This window comes from Triticum dicoccoides, chromosome 5A (genome assembly GCF_002162155.2).
Source record: "Triticum dicoccoides isolate Atlit2015 ecotype Zavitan chromosome 5A, WEW_v2.0, whole genome shotgun sequence".
Lineage (NCBI taxonomy): Eukaryota > Viridiplantae > Streptophyta > Magnoliopsida > Poales > Poaceae > Triticum > Triticum dicoccoides.
The window spans coordinates 391,996,310-392,013,440 of NC_041388.1; the positions used below are offsets into that span (position 1 = coordinate 391,996,310).

At 43.0% G+C, this 17,131-nt stretch overlaps 1 protein-coding gene and 1 pseudogene across 2 annotated transcripts; both read left to right on the forward strand.

Annotated features, from left to right (window-relative positions):
* Positions 1–357: 357 nt before the first annotated feature.
* Positions 358–5,274, forward strand: LOC119301755 (probable cadmium/zinc-transporting ATPase HMA1, chloroplastic). Of its 2 annotated transcripts, XM_037578738.1 has the most exons (7): positions 358–482; positions 808–958; positions 1,047–1,230; positions 1,772–1,917; positions 3,974–4,124; positions 4,213–4,397; positions 4,939–5,274. In XM_037578738.1, exons 4-7 carry the CDS (start codon positions 1,903–1,905, stop codon positions 5,167–5,169), a joined length of 582 nt encoding a protein of 193 aa, XP_037434635.1. In that variant the 5' UTR covers positions 358–482; positions 808–958; positions 1,047–1,230; positions 1,772–1,902; the 3' UTR covers positions 5,170–5,274. The 2 variants fall into 2 exon arrangements, with proteins under 2 accessions (XP_037434635.1, XP_037434636.1); XM_037578739.1 differs by lacking the exons at positions 358–482; positions 808–958; positions 1,047–1,230; positions 1,772–1,917 and adding an exon at positions 3,549–3,648.
* A 1,416-nt stretch (positions 5,275–6,690) lies between these two features.
* Positions 6,691–16,071, forward strand: LOC119301754 (annotated as a pseudogene).
* Positions 16,072–17,131: the final 1,060 nt, after the last annotated feature.

The window sequence follows — 17,131 nt, forward strand, 5'->3', positions numbered from 1 at the left end:
GGATATGTCATAGCATACAGAAGCACTCATTATTTCTCTAAAATTCACTGCACCGAACACACCCCTCTTTGATTTTGAAGATTAAGCTACTCCTAGTAGGTTTGCGTTTTTCAAATTATGCAATTCAAAGATGCCCTTAGTTTAGCAGGTCTGGTTGACGCGTCCCCCATCCTGTCAAAATGCTGCCACATCGGCCGACTTCAGCCACTGATAGGTGGGCCCGCCGGGAATCAGGCCCACATGTCAGTGCCCCCAACGGCATGTGCAGTACGTCAGGAGAGCTGCTTCCCATCACCTGGTCCTCCTCTCCGTCGCCGTCGCCGTCGCTGGCTCGCCTCCTTCTCCCCGTCCCTCCAAGCGGCCTCCACCGGTGTCAAGGACTAGCTGCGCCACCAGAAGATGCGGCCCGACCCCGGCCGCCCGCGGCGCCCCCCGCCGCGGATCGCTGACAGTATGAAAAGCCCCCAGACGATGCGTAGAAGGTACTGAGCCCCTTGCCCCTTAAGCGCGCCTCCACCGCCGCTTCCGCGTGGTCTCCGGGTAGGGCGCTTCCACCGCGCGCTCTTCGGCCTCTCGGAGTCGGAGCTCCGGCAGCTCGCCGTCGACCTAGTCTGTCCTTTGCTGCTGCTTACGCTCACACCCATTTTACAAAGGAATCTATGCCATGGCCAACCACGTTTCATTGAATAGGAAATTTTGCTATGCTTGCGTTGCTCCCGCACACTGAAGAAACTGAAGAGTTCGTCGATTTGGGATTGCTTGCCAATGTACTACTCCGGTGACACATTTTTCCTGCTTGCTTTGCAGGTTTCTGCAGCACTTGATGCTCTTGTGGACATTGCCGATGGAAGAATAGATATCCACGTCCTCATGGCTATTGCAGCATTTGCTTCTGTGTTTATGGGGAACTCATTGGAGGGTGGCATGCTTCTTGCCATGTTCAGCTTGGCTCATACCGGTACATATGTTGACAAATACTGAAACTCTGCCCATAGTAGCTCCTGTTTGTGTGCACACTGAAAACTTGTTTTATTTGCTGATTACAGCCGAAGAATACTTTACGAGGAAGTCAATGGTTGATTGAGAGAACTGAAGGAAAACCATCCAGAATTTGCACTGTTATTAGAAACGAGTGGAGACGAGTCAACACGGTTTTCTAATTTAAGTCATACCAAGGTTCCTGTGCAGGACCTTACAGTGGGTTCTCATATTTTGGTCAGAGCTGGTGAGGTGTGTTGTTTGTCTATTTACAAAGTCCACTCCTTGTCCTTGTATCTCCAAGTTATGTTTCATTGTATCATGTCTTCATGGTTGATAGTTATCTCAATGTTTCTATCTCTTGTTCTTCAAAAACAGAAATTAAGTTCTTCAAAAAAATGTTTCTATCTCTTTTCTGTTGGATTTTTAGTGTTTCTAGTAGCTTCCTGGTACTCCCTCCCTTTCAAAGTAGATGATGTTTTAGCCTTACTTTTTCGTTCTAGGCATGATTCTTTCTTTTTTTACAATTTCGGGGCAAATATTTAGCGATACTCTCTGTTATGTCCTCTGTTTAATGCATGTTGAGTTACCATGAAGACATGCACTTTTATGAGGGTATATAGTTTCTTAAAACTCATTTCTTAATTTTCTTGACAAGAGCTCAAGGGTCTCATTAAATTGGAACAGAGGGAGTGTACCCTAGTATCTTCTATCCTCATGTTGGTATTATTCTTCTGGCCCATATTGTTTGGATCTCTATCTCATTATGGTGCAGTATTCTTATATTCCTTAGGCTGTGCCTGTTGATGGAGAAGTTTACCAAGGTTCATCGACAGTCACAATCGAACACCTCACTGGTGAAACGAAGCCTCTTGAAGGACGGTGGGGGATGCTATACCAGGTGGTGCTCGGAACCTGGAAGGAATGATGATAGTACAGGTTGCCTTCTTTCTCTCTTCACTGAGGAGACTTTTTTTCTTTTACGTTTTGTTCTCTAGTCCCAGGATAGCTCATTTTTCTTAGCCGGTTTATTTAATGATTTCAGTACGTTAATACTCCACAAACACTATTACAATACAGCTGGTGGAACTCTTTAGTAGATTTTATTCTTTATTTTTTATCTGAGAAATAGCAATGGTTGCTTGGTATGACAAAACCAATAAAATAAATATTTCCCTGTTCAGGCACTTTTGGATGAGGTGTGAACTAAGATAGATTTGAGGTGGTTCTCTCCCACTTGGCCTTGGTGCTGTTGCTCCCGTTGCTTGGCTCTTCTCTTCGGTCTTTTTGGCCTCGTGTTGGTGCTCGCCGTGAGACGGAGTGGGTGGCGGCGCAACCGTGATGGCACATGGTGTTGGGTGGTGGTTTGGCTGGTCGGCTCTGGTTGGGTGATGGGGTTTGGAGTGGGGGAGAAATCCTTGCCAGTTCGTCCGGCTCCGATGTGGTGACACCGGCGGGTGCCACTATTCCTTCTTGGAGGGTGTCGGTAGTAACCATCCCCCACCTCCCTCCGCGTACTGGGGGAAACCTTAGGATCGTCCGGGCAGTAGCACCGTCGGCATTGCATTCCTTCTTGGAGATGCTGCTTAGTACGCGGTAGATCGGAGCTTCATGCTGTGGTGGTTTGTTTTCGCAGGACGAACGGTTGTGGGTCTTTCACGCTTTGTCGAGCTTCCGCTGTTGGCATTTGTTTCTTCTTCTTTTTCTTTTAGGCTTGATGTGCTTCTCGCCCCAACATTGCATTGTGTATAATGATGGTTTGCTTTGGAATACAAAATGGGGGAATCCTTTTTTAGTAAAGAAATATAAGATCGTTTAGAGCACTAAGTAGAGTCCAGGTCATCATTCTGAATACTAAACAAAACAGACATATCCTTCTACCGATTCGATTGGCTTGAGATTTTATGAACTCGCCAGGTCTAGAGGGCCTGCCACTCAGGTCCCAAAGCCTAATGGGCAAAACTTCATCGAAAACAGATATCGGGACAAGTAAAGAAAATATGGGCCCTAGACTTCGGGACACAACAAAAGGCACACATCGTCGCTAGATCCATATTATTTTTCCACCTTTTGTCCTCAAGGGAGGCGATCATGCGGAAGCTATCATACGGTAATCTTTATCAACGAAAGAGATGCTCACCATAAGATTGGGCACAATGACAAAGGGCACAATATGATAGCTCATGTGGGATATGTCAGAGCATACAGAAGCACTCGTTATTTCTCTAAAATTCACTGCACCAAACACACCCCTCTTTGATTTTGAAGATTCAGCTACTCCTAGTAGGTTTGCGTTTTTCAAATTATGCAATTCAAAGATGCCCTTAGTTTAGCAGGTCCGGTTGACGCGTCCCCCATCCTGTCAAAATGCTGCCACATCGGCGGACTTCGGCCACTGACAGGTGGGCCCGCCGGGAATCAGGCCCACATGTCAGTGCCCCCAACGGCATGTGCAATACGTCAGGGGAGCTGCTTCCCATCACCTGGTCCTCCTCTCCGTCGCCGTCGCCGTCACTGGCTCGCCTCCTTCTCCCGGTCCCTCCAAGCGGCCTCCGCCGGTGTCAAGGACTAGCTGCGCCACCAGAAGATGCGGCCCGACCCCGGCCGCCCGCGGCGCCCCCCGCCGCGGATCGCTGACAGGATGAAAAGCCCCCAGACGATGCGAAGAAGGTACTGAGCCCCTTGCCCCTTAAGCGCGCCTCCACCGCCGCTTCCGCGTGGTCTCCGGGTAGGGCGCTTCCACCGCGCGCTCTTCGGCCTCTCGGAGTCGGAGCTCCGGCAGATCGCCGTCGACCTAGTCTGTCCTTTGCTCCTGCTTACGCTCACACCCATTTTACAAAGGAATCTATGCCATGGCCAGCCACGTTTCATTGAATAGGAAATTTTTCTATGCTTGCGTTGCTCCCGCACACTGAAGAAACTGAAGAGTTCGTCGATTTGGGATTGCTTGCCAATGTACTACTCCGGTGACACATTTTTCCTGCTTACTTTGCAGGTTTCTGCAGCACTTGATGCTCTTGTGGACATTGCCGATGGAAGAATAGATATCCACGTCCTCATGGCTCTTGCAGCATTTGCTTCTGTGTTTATGGGGAACTCATTGGAGGGTGGCCTGCTTCTTGCCATGTTCAGCTTGGCTCATACCGGTACATATGTTGACAAATACTAAAACTCTGCCCATAGTAGCTCCTGTTTGTGTGCACACTAAAAACTTGTTTTATTTGCTGATTACAGCCGAAGAATACTTTATGAGGAAGTCAATGGTTGATGTGAGAGAACTGAAGGAAAACCATCCAGAATTTGCACTGTTATTAGAAACGAGTGGAGACGAGTCAACACGGTTTTCTAATTTAAGTCATACCAAGGTTCCTGTGCAGGACCTTACAGTGGGTTCTCATATTTTGGTCAGAGCTGGTGAGGTGTGTTGTTTGTCTATTTACAAAGTCCACTCCTTGTCCTTGTATCTCCAAGTTATGTTTCATTGTATCATGTCTTCATGGTTGATAGTTATCTCAATGTTTCTATCTCTTGTTCTTCAAAAACAGAAATTAAGTTCTTCAAAAAAATGTTTCTATCTCTTTTCTGTTGGATTTTTAGTGTTTCTAGTAGCATCCTGGTACTCCCTCCCTTTCAAAGTAGATGATGTTTTAGCCTTACTTTTTCGTTCTAGGCATGATTCTTTCTTTTTTTACAATTTCGGGGCAAATATTTAGCGATACTCTCTGTTATGTCCTCTGTTTAATGCATGCTGAGTTACCATGAAGACATGCACTTTTATGAGGGTATATAGTTTCTTAAAACTCATTTCTTAATTTTCTTGACAAGAGCTCAAGGGTCTCATTAAATTGGAACAGAGGGAGTGTACCCTAGTATCTTCTATCCTCATGTTGGTATTATTCTTCTGGCCCATATTGTTTGGATCTCTATCTCATTATGGTGCAGTATTCTTATATTCCTTAGGCTGTGCCTGTTGATGGAGAAGTTTACCAAGGTTCATCGACAGTCACAATCGAACACCTCACTGGTGAAACGAAGCCTCTTGAAAGGACGGTGGGGGATGCTATACCAGGTGGTGCTTGGAACCTGGAAGGAATGATGATAGTACAGGTTGCCTTCTTTCTCTCTTCACTGAGGAGACTTTTTTTCTTTTACGTTTTGTTCTCTAGTCCCAGGATAGCTCATTTTTCTTAGCCGGTTTATTTAATGATTTCAGTACGTTAATACTCCACAAACACTATTACAATACAGCTGGTGGAACTCTTTAGTAGATTTTATTCGTTATTTTTTATCTGAGAAATAGCAATGGCTGCTTTGTATGACAAAACCAATAAAATAAATATTTCCCTATTCAGGCACTTTTGGATGAGGTGTGAACTAAGATAGATTTGAGGTGGTTCTCTCCCACTCGGCCTTGGTGCTGCTGCTCCCGTTGCTTGGCTCTTCTCTTCGGTCTTTTTGGCCTCGTGTTGGTGCTCGCCGTGAGACGGAGTGGGTGGCGGCGCAACCGTGATGGCACATGGTGTTGGGTGGTGGTTTGGCTGGTCGGCTCTGGTTGGGTGATGGGGTTTGGAGTGGGGGAGAAATCCTTGCCAGTTTGTCTGGCTCCGATGTGGTGACACCGGCGGGTGCCACTATTCCTTCTTGGAGGGTGTCGGTAGTAACCATCCCCCACCTCCCTCCGCATACTGGGGGAAACCTTAGGATCGTCCGGGCAGTAGCACTGTCGGCATCGCATTCCTTCTTGGAGATGCTGCTTAGTACGCGGTAGATCGGAGCTTCATGCTGTGGTGGTTTGTTTTCGCAGGACGCAACGGTTGTGGGTCTTTCACGCTTTGTCGAGCTTCCGCTGTTGGCATTTGTTTCTTCTTTTTCTTTTAGGCTTGATGTGCTTCTCGCCCAAACATTGCGTTGTGTATAATGATGGTTTGCTTTGGAATACAAAATGGGGGAATCCTTTTTTAGTAAAGAAATATAAGATCGTTTAGAGCACTAAGTAGAGTCCAGGTCATCATTCTGAATACTAAACAAAACAGACATATCGTTCTACCGATTCGATTGGCTTGAGATTTTATGAACTCGCCCAGGTCTAGAGGGCCTGCCACTCAGGTCCCAAAGCCTAATGGGCAAAACTTCATCGAAAACAGATATCGGGACAAGTAAAGAAAATATGGGCCCTAGACTTCGGGACACAACAAAAGGCACACATTATCAATAGATCCATATTATTTTTCCACCTTTTGTCCTCAAGGGAGGCGATCATGCGGAAGCTATCATACGGTAATCTTTATCAACGAAAGAGATGCTCACCATAAGATTGGGCACAATGACAAAGGGCAGAATATGATAGCTCATGTGGGATATGTCAGAGCATACAGAAGCACTCATTATTTCTCTAAAATTCACTGCACCGAACACACCCCTCTTTGATTTTGAAGATTAAGCTACTCCTAGTAGGTTTGCGTTTTTCAAATTATGCAATTCAAAGATGCCCTTAGTTTAGCAGGTCTGGTTGACGCGTCCCCCATCCTGTCAAAATGCTGCCACATCGGCCGACTTCAGCCACTGATAGGTGGGCCCGCCGGGAATCAGGCCCACATGTCAGTGCCCCCAACGGCATGTGCAGTACGTCAGGAGAGCTGCTTCCCATCACCTGGTCCTCCTCTCCGTCGCCGTCGCCGTCGCTGGCTCGCCTCCTTCTCCCCGTCCCTCCAAGCGGCCTCCACCGGTGTCAAGGACTAGCTGCGCCACCAGAAGATGCGGCCCGACCCCGGCCGCCCGCGGCGCCCCCCGCCGCGGATCGCTGACAGTATGAAAAGCCCCCAGACGATGCGTAGAAGGTACTGAGCCCCTTGCCCCTTAAGCGCGCCTCCACCGCCGCTTCCGCGTGGTCTCCGGGTAGGGCGCTTCCACCGCGCGCTCTTCGGCCTCTCAGAGTCGGAGCTCCGGCAGCTCGCCGTCGACCTAGTCTGTCCTTTGCTGCTGCTTACGCTCACACCCATTTTACAAAGGAATCTATGCCATGGCCAGCCACGTTTCATTGAATAGGAAATTTTGCTATGCTTGCGTTGCTCCCGCACACTGAAGAAACTGAAGAATTCGTCGATTTGGGATTGCTTGCCAATGTACTACTCCGGTGACACATTTTTCCTGCTTACTTTGCAGGTTTCTGCAGCACTTGATGCTCTTGTGGACATTGCCGATGGAAGAATGGATATCCACGTCCTCATGGCTCTTGCAGCATTTGCTTCTGTGTTTATGGGGAACTCATTGGAGGGTGGCCTGCTTCTTGCCATGTTCAGCTTGGCTCATACCGGTACATATGTTGACAAATACTGAAACTCTGCCCGTAGTAGCTCCTGTTTGTGTGCACACTGAAAACTTGTTTTATTTGCTGATTACAACCGAAGAATACTTTACGAGGAAGTCAATGGTTGATGTGAGAGAACTGAAGGAAAACCATCTAGAATTTGCACTGTTATTAGAAACGAGTGGAGACGAGTCAACACGGTTTTCTAATTTAAGTCATACCAAGGTTCCTGTGCAGGACCTTACAGTGGGTTCTCATATTTTGGTCAGAGCTGGTGAGGTGTGTTGTTTGTCTATTTACAAAGTCCACTCCTTGTCCTTGTATCTCCAAGTTCTGTTTCATTGTATCATGTCTTCATGGTTGATAGTTATCTCAATGTTTCTATCTCTTGTTCTTCAAAAACAGAAATTAAGTTCTTCAAAAAAATGTTTCTATCTCTTTTCTGCTGGATTTTTAGTGTTTCTAGTAGCATCCTGGTACTCCCTCCCTTTCAAAGTAGATGATGTTTTAGCCTTACTTTTTCGTTCTAGGCATGATTCTTTCTTTTTTTACAATTATGGGGCAAATATTTAGCGATACTCTCTGTTATGTCCTCTGTTTAATACATGCTGAGTTACCATGAAGACATGCACTTTTATGAGGGTATATAGTTTCTTAAAACTCATTTCTTAATTTTCTTGACAAGAGCTCAAGGGTCTCATTAAATTGGAACAGAGGGAGTGTACCCTAGTATCTTCTATCCTCATGTTGGTATTATTCTTCTGGCCCATATTGTTTGGATCTCTATCTCATTATGGTGCAGTATTCTTGTATTCCTTAGGCTGTGCCTGTTGATGGAGAAGTTTACCAAGGTTCATCGACAGTCACAATCGAACACCTCACTGGTGAAACGAAGCCTCTTGAAAGGACGGTGGGGGATGCTATACCAGGTGGTGCTAGGAACCTGGAAGGAATGATGATAGTGCAGGTTGCCTTCTTTCTCTCTTCACTGAGGAGACTTTTTTTCTTTTACGTTTTGTTCTCTAGTCCCAGGATAGCTCATTTTTCTTAGCCGGTTTATTTAATGATTTCAGTACGTTAATACTCCACAAACACTATTACAATACAGCTGGTGGAACTCTTTAGTAGATTTTACTCGTTATTTTTTATCTGAGAAATAGCAATGGCTGCTTGGTATGACAAAACCAATAAAATCAATATTTCCCTATTCAGGCACTTTTGGATGAGGTGTGAACTAAGATAGATTTGAGGGCTGGTGCTACATTATGGCCAGTCCCCACATCAGACTATGGCTGGCTTACTAGGGAAGCATATTTCTGCATCTGGATTACAGACTATGCCTACCTTATGGATTGCATCCCACCGAGGAAACCTGAGAAAATCCGGATCATCACAGCTGTGGGAAGCACCCCGGGAGGCGCTTTCTCTCTATGCATAGGCTCTGCGGTGGCTTCGTAAAAAGCCAAATCAAAAGACTGTGCGTTTGGTTTGGTGACTGGCTTTTTTTCAATGGAAAACCAATAGGATGCCCAAAGAAATAAAACCTCAAGCCATCTCATTGCTACCTATAAACCGTTCAAAAACTGAGAGCCACCTATGTATTTTGACTTAGAAATCCCCATCAGCCATGTATTTCTTATGGAGCAATTGGCATGTTGTAGAGTTATCCTTCTGGACAATCTTCCACATCTATTTGTTGATTAGGCATAGGTTTATTATTCTGCTAAGCACCTCACACATTATATTCATTAGATCTGCAATCACTGCAATTTATCTTGCAATATCTGAACTTACCTACCAGGTCCTTGCCAGAAGACTATTATCCTGTATTATCCTGATCGAGTCCATGTCTTTATATATGCCGCCGTTCAACAGATTAAGCCCCATTGTGTACATAGGAGTGCTGCTCAAGCACTAATTGTTAAGGATCAGTTTATCCCCTGAAGACAACAATTTACTCTTCCAAATGCATAACCTTTTTGTCAACTTGTTAATCAATCCTTCACTTGGGAATGTTGATTCTTTTGTTTGACATTGAATCGCCCTTTTGCAGGTGACCAAGTCATGGGAGGATTCCACACTCAACAGAATTGTCCAGTTGACTGAAGAGGGCATGATAAACAAGCCAAAGCTGCAAAGATGGCTAGACGAATTTGGAGAGCACTATAGCAGAGCTGTTGTTGTACTGTCTTTAATGGTTGCACTACTGGGACCATTACTCTTTAAGTGGCCTTTTTCGGTAACTCAGGTATTCCTCTAATGTCACAGTACATTACATGCTTCAGTAATTTGTGTTGGACTGCGTATTTTTTCCTTTTGTATTTTGACTTGGTACTTCTCCAATAGTAAATGCTATGTCTTGGAAAACTGTAGCACTGATTGTTTGGCAATTTATACTGAACTGGTACACTTGGCTCTAGCATTGAACTTTCTGTGTTCCAATTTTGTTTAGTTTGTAGGGGTTCAATTTACCGTGGATTGGGGCTTATGGTGGCTGCATCTCCATGTGCATTGGCGGCTGCTCCCTTAGCATATGCCACTGCTATCAGTTCTCTTACAAGGAAGGTATTGTTTGAATCTTGAAGTCTTTCTTTATAATTGGTTACTTTCTTCATTCAATGTAAGACACTGCCATTTCAGCTTCTAAATTTCATGAGAACATTTGGTTCTTAATCCAGATTGTTTTTGTCAGGCTAGTTTCGATCTACTTTTCTTTAATGGTATGTACTTGTATCGTATGCACAAGTGGTGATGGAGATCAGAGGATATTAATCTGAATCTTCTGTTGAAATGATTGGTGTTGCACCTATGAAGTGCCTACTAGTAGTTTGTCCTGAATGTCTTTCATAATTTACTATGACCTTTTTTTAGATGAACTTCTTTCTTCAGAATTTTCCGGTATATTGGTTTCATTCAAGCTCATTTCCGCTCCTTCTGTAGGGAATTTTGTTGAAAGGCGGGCATGTCTTAGATGCTCTTTCGGCTTCTCAGTCTATTGCATTTGACAAGACAGGCACATTGACAACCGGGAAGCTTATGTGCAAAGCAATTGGGCCCATTCATGGACATTTGAATGTGAGAAATGGTCTTAACGTTTCTTCTTGCTGTACTCCCAGCTGTGAAAGTGAAGCTCTAGCAGTTGCCGCAGCCATGGAGAAAGGAACAACCCATCCTATTGGGAGGTAAGAGAATGGATAACTTTCTTAAACATGTTTTTTTCATTTGCATACATTTTTATAAAGTAGAACTCTGCCACACTTGGGAATGCCAGGCATGACTTGAATCTAAGTTGTTATGACCCAATATAATGGCATGCTCTGGGCCAAGCATCGCATGTTTAGTATAGTGTTCTGCTGTTGTCTATTAGGACATTGTAAAAAATGATGTTGGATATTTATTGTTTTTTATTTTGTTTGGGATGATTTTTTTAGAACGTGTTTTTTCAAGATGATGACACCAAAGTTAAACAGTATAATTTACAATTACTTTGAAAATCTACTCTTCTATCATGAATTCATGGTTACGTACATCCACCACTAGCACATGATTTGATTGAAAAAACATAATAAGCTGCTGTGCACAGCACACAATGCTATTAAACGTGAAACCATGTCAGGATTGGTCGTGGTGCTATTTAGTTAGCTTGACTAAGTATATGACAACGTAAAACAGAAAACTTCTTGATGATATCAACTTAGGCTTGGCTTATCCCTGAAGCCTGAAAATTCCTATTCTGGAAAAATTAGGCATGGTTCTTGCTTGATTTTCCTCGTTGTAAGATGCTAGATCACTCAAGAATAGGATTTTCTTTTGGGTTTCTGTATCAGTTGGCTTCCTGGCCCATTCTGGTTTCATGCAATGCTTATTTCTGTGTTTCTCATATGCACTAGGGCTGCCTTGCACTGAACCAGCATGATTCCTGGTTGGCTTGCATGACACTGAGCTTGTGCACCAAGGAGGCAAAAATAACACTTGTCTTCCATTTTAAATTTGATGTTAAATTGTCTTTCCCCATCATTTTAGAGAACCGAGCGTCGCTCAGTTGGCTTGGGGTGCGAGTGCATGCTCAGCTGACTTGGGTTAGAGGCCTGGCTTTCGTGGGGAGTGCTTATGGATGTTTCTAGTTAAAAATGCAACAGGTACTAGTGTGTCTTGGTCAAGTTTTCCTTCCCACAATTTTAAGCATAATTTTGAGGCTTTCAAGGTATAATTTTGTTCATCTTCATGGGTCAAGCATGGACATAAATCTTTGCTTCAGGAATGCCTGAAAAAAAACATAATACATCTAGACATGTGGGCCTTTGCAATAGACATCTGTGAAGTTAGAGTAAATTCTACTTTGTACCCCTAAGTGTCCAAAATTGACACAAAGCACCCCATTTCAAAATTTAACCACTTTGTATTTAGTGCTACATTTTCCACTTTGTACATGATTTATCAAAATGTGCGGCATCTGACAGATGAGACCCTACTGATGTGGCATCTAAATATTTAATAATCATCCAGCTCAGGCTAACGAGAGGGCCTATTTGTCAGATGAAAAATTTGATAAATTGGGTACAAAGTGGAAAAGGCAACACTAAACGGGGGTAGCAAATGGTCAGGTTTTAAAAATATGTTACTTTCTGTCAAATTTAGACACTTAGGGTTACAAAGAGGAATTTACTCATAGAGTTAATAAAATGCAATGTTTGCTCGAGATGCGGATGGGAACGACTCCAGCTGGATGAGGTGGATGGATTGTTCAAGTTGCGGCACGCTGAAGATGGATCGAGAGGAGCTTGACAAGAATGATGAATCGAGAACGAGGTTGACTGAAAAACAAATTGACTGTGAGGAGAGAAAGCAACTTAAACCCTAAAACATTGCTCTCATACCATGTGAGGAACTTGACTTGTATGTTCCAGGGGCTCAAGGCCAATATATACAGTGCATGTACATGTGTTGTATAAGGATACCAAAAGCAGCTATAATACATATCTAACAGAATATATCGCAGGCAATTGACACACTGAGTTTATGATTCATAGGGCAGTGTTACATCACTCTGTTGGGAAGGACAAGGACCTTCCAAAAGTTGTTCTACAAAGCTTCGAGTCCTTACCTGGTAGAGGAGTTTTTGCTACTTTAAGCATCACAAAGGTAATGTGTACATCCGCAATATATTTCGACCAGCAAAGTCATCTTGAATCATTAGATATATCAAGCAAAGATTTTATGTTGTTCTATGGAATTTCGTATATTTGATTTCAACAATGAACAAGAATTCATTTCTGTACAGAAATAACTTTTTAATAAAATGGAAGTAGGAAACTCTCCTACTGTTCTGGAGTACAAAAAAATACAATGAACAGCGAGGTTTTTTAAAAAATATCCTTACGTGTTTATTCCATCTCAATTATTTGAGAAACGGAAGGAAAACAATTGTATAATATGTCTTCTTTGGTCGAAAGTTAATTTTGACAATATTAAGAGATTAAGAAAGAAGCCGATATAGCACACCTATCTTCATGCTCTTTGAAGCTGACTGTTTTCATTGAATGGTGTATTGAAGACTAGCAGTTGTTTTGTTTGATCAGTTTTGAGTATTGGGGAGAGTTGTACCTTTAATTCCTAGCTTGGTCTCTCATATACCTGTGTTACAGGCATCAAACAATGAAAACAAACTCTCTACGGCTGCTATCGGTTCTGTGGAATATATTTCTTCGCTATACAGATCAAATGGTGAATGTGAGCAGGTACAAGAGGCAATAAAAAGTTCTGCATATGGTCCTGAATTTGTCCAAGCTGCTCTATTAATGGATAAAAAGGTGAGGTAAATTAGAGCAAAACCTTCTCATTTGACAGCACGCTTCTCCCCGTTTATTTCGATATCTTTTTTATGTTGTTGTGCAGATATTTCTGTTCATGTTTGATGGAAGCATTCATGTATAACTAGGGAAATCATAAATAAATTCTGTCTTTATCGTTAATCTAAGGTGGATTGGAGTCCAGGCTTTCAAATGCTGATAAGTTGTCCTAGTTAAAAATGGATTATATTGCAGACTTCCACATGCTCATAAGTTTTGTTACTTCAGTAGTAATTTGTGACGTGTGAATGCTCTTATGCTTGTCGCTTGCTGGTTTGCTGACATTTAGGCTGCATCTTCAGTTGATATTATATTAACTAATAGAGCAAAGTGAAAACTAAAACATTAATCAGATCAAGTTTGAAATATACAAAAGCACTGCTAGTCTGTAGTGGTGTACACAAGTTTGAGTATATTGTTAGTGCATGCAGTAGGAAACTTAAGACATACAGTGCTATGTACAGGCATGCTTTCAAGGTACATTTCATGGAAAATGTAGCTGAAATTAAATCAGCTAATTCCGTTGTATACTGTGTGGAGATGGGATTTTTTTAGTTAATGTAAGATAAATTGGGATTACTTATCTGGCCATTTAGTTCCGTTGACCTTTCGTGGCTTTAGCAATTAAATCACTCATGTCCCATCTATTTATAGCACAATTTAGGTTGGACATTTGAACCACAAAAGCTGCCCAGATGGCCAAATATTTGGTCCATCTGCTATGGATAGCCTGTCTGTTTTGTGCCCCTCCATTCACAATTATAAGATGTTTTGGATATTTCAATATAGACCACATACAGACTGAAATGAGTGAACAAACACACTAAATTGTGTCTATATACATCTGATTCAAATAAAAGTTAGAACATCTTATATTTGTGAACGGAGGGGGTACCTTCTTTAGGTCTTTGGCCCTGATAAATTTTTAATCTTAATGTGACTGCATTTGGCCTGACTTGGAAAATAGAGTCCGGACCTATGCTTGTAGTCTCAACAGCAGTCTTGCTTTATTTGGTCTGGCCAAAGGCCAAACCAATGGCAAGAAGCTCCACTTGACCACATAGTACCATCTTTCTGCCAGTTTCTTCTGGTAACATACATTCAAATGTGTCATTACCATATAAAATGTAGGTTATGTAAGAACTGCCCTCCAGCGCATTATTTATTCGCTGATTGATTTTTTTCCAGATGACCCTTTTCCACTTCGAGGATGAACCCCGTCCTGGTGCCCGTGAAGTTATATCCGCCTTAAGAGAGAAAGCAAAACTTCGCATCATGATGCTCACTGGAGATCATGAATCAAGTGCTCTGAGAGTTGCTAAAGCTGTTTGTATTGATGAAGTGCACTGCTGTTTGAAGCTAGAGGACAAACTGAGTAAAGTAAAAGCAGTTTCAAGGGGAGGTAGTTCATATCTTCTTTTCTATTTTATTGTGAACCGAAGCTCAGTATCCCATTACTACCAGATTTCAGTTCTGCGATTATATCGGATTCTTTTAGTTTTCTCATATGTTATTTAATTATCAATATATCTGTCCATAATTTAATCACAGTTGTTGCTTTCTACATATTTTTGCCATCGTGCTGGCTCTCCATGATTCAATCCAATAATTCTAACTGTTGTCTTCCAACTTCAGATTACTATTGTGATGTTAGGTAAAACCTACCAGCTACGACCTCAGCATCTTTTGCCCTTAACAGAGCAATTGTTGTGTATAACTTAACTGTTGTATCTTTGAAACATTGTGCACTTCTTCAACTATGCATCCTTAGAGCTTCTCTTCTGCCAGCCAATATGATTAGTAAGCGGTGTGTGGGATTCACTTTGCTCCTTTGTTTGAGAGGGAAGTTACATTTCTTCTGTATTTGTTTCCAGGTGGGAGTTTAATAATGGTTGGCGATGGTATAAATGATGCGCCAGCTCTTGCAGCTGCAACTGTTGGCGTCGTTCTAGCTCAACGTGCCAGTGCAACAGCAGTAGCTGCTGCAGATGTTCTGTTATTGCAGGATAATATCTGCGGGGTGCCATTTTGTATTGCTAAAGCTCATCAAACAACTTCACTGGTATTTTCACTTATGGGCATCACTGCAAAACACATTAACTTGAGATATAATGTTACTGGTTCTTACACTTTTGATTCATCCTTACAGGTCAAGCAAAGTGTAGGGCTTGCCCTAACTTGTATCCTTCTTGCTGCGCTTTCTTCTGTCTTGGGATTTCTTCCTCTTTGGTTGACGGTGAGTTTGTTCCTCCATGCAGTATGCTGCCTGGCTAATACACCTGTGGTTCAATGAATTTTGACGACTGATTGATCTAGTGACCATATCCTAACACTTGTAGAGGATGAATCAAAATTGTAGAGCTAAAAGTTGAAGAAATTTATATTGACAGTCAAACGCTACAAAAAAATAAATTTGGACGATCATCGATAATGTTGTTATGCTGTGAAGAAAATCAGTAAAGCTAGACTGGGCCGTAGGTTTAATTTGTGTCGTTGTTGGAAACTTTGGTAGTTCCATTTGAAATAACCCAATGCTACCACCGGATATGTGATCTGTGCCTGAGCAAAAAAATAAAATAAAAATGCAGGTGCTTGTTCATGAAGGAGGAACCCTTCTTGTCTGCTTGAACTCGATACGAGCTCTCAATGCCCCTACATGGTCTCTGGCAGATGAGATCCGACAACTTGTTGATGGCCTGAGGAAGTATATCTCGGCAAAGTTGAACAACTGCTCAAATTATGCAGCTAATACTGCCCCGTTGTAGATTTGTATAGTGACAAATATCTACATGAACCGTTGGAATTTAGGTGGAGGGGTTATGGACCTAATATTTGTAGGTTGTACTCAGCTCACCACCATGTAAGTAAATAAACAATGCTGATCATCCTGTAACTAAACATCTGATCAGGCTTGTTCGATCCTTCGTAAATATTTTACTCCTGGTGTTTTTAGGGGTATTTACTCCTGGAGTTAATACTGTGCTTGGTCATTGAATTATTGTTACGTGTCTCAATTTAGGCCTTGAACTAATATAAAGAGTTAATTACACCCATGATACATAAACTTGCAGTGCAGTAACAATATCATGCATACTCTTGAAAACCTCATAAAAATGATACAACACCTTTTTTTAGGGAAAAATGATACAACAACTTTCTTTTTGAGGAATCGGGGGGAGGGGGGGGGGGAGGATCCCCACCTGAATTGAAATTACTCAAAGCTCAGCCAAGGCCAAGGAGAAGGTTTTACAGGGTTACGGCAAGCCGTGAGGAAAGCTACGTCAGCTAAGACGTGGCTGACACCTTATCTACCGGTACATGGAACCGGTTGGCCCAGAGTTCAAAATCATTACAAATGTTGGTTATGGTAATGAGAGCAGTGTGATCTTCATTCTTGAATACAACGACATTCCGAGAGTCCCAAATCTTCCACAGAATTGCAAGGAGCACCTCGGGCCATATAGAGGAGGCCTCAAGTCGAGGCATGGGGGGAGATCAGCAAGCCATAGATCCTGGAATCTGCCAGTCGGGGTAAGGCCGAGCTGCAGCCATACCAGGTTTGCTTTGGGGCATCAGATGAAGAGATGAGCTGTGTCTTCAGAGGTGACCGAACACCTTGGACACATAGTGTCGTGGAATTGTCACGGCAGATGTCCTAGTGTGAGGACTTAGTCGTAAGGCCGACGCATCTTTGTAGTAGTTTGAGAGGGGTTGAACGGAATCGAGAGACGCAACACAAGACAAGGATTTAGACAGCTTCGGGCCCCGAGAAACATCATCCGGTAATAGCCCTACATGTTGTTTGTGGCTAGATTTCATTATACTCATGGGAGAGCCGCCGCATAAGCCGGCTCCCCTTTGTGTCTAGCCTTAGAGATTGTTTCTTGTTGCTTGTCCTCTTTGGGGTGCCCTGCCCCTCCTTATATATGTTGAATGGGCGGGTTACATGACTAGTCCTAGTAGGATTAGGATTACTCTATTACAAGTGGAGCCCTAG

Excerpts from the sequence above, each read along its gene's own strand:
- LOC119301755 (XM_037578738.1), top strand. Across the intron at positions 4,125-4,212 it reads GTTCAGCTTGGCTCATACCG|CCGAAGAATACTTTATGAGG; the intron begins GTACATATGTTG and ends TGCTGATTACAG. Across the intron at positions 4,398-4,938 it reads TTTTGGTCAGAGCTGGTGAG|GCTGTGCCTGTTGATGGAGA; the intron begins GTGTGTTGTTTG and ends TATATTCCTTAG.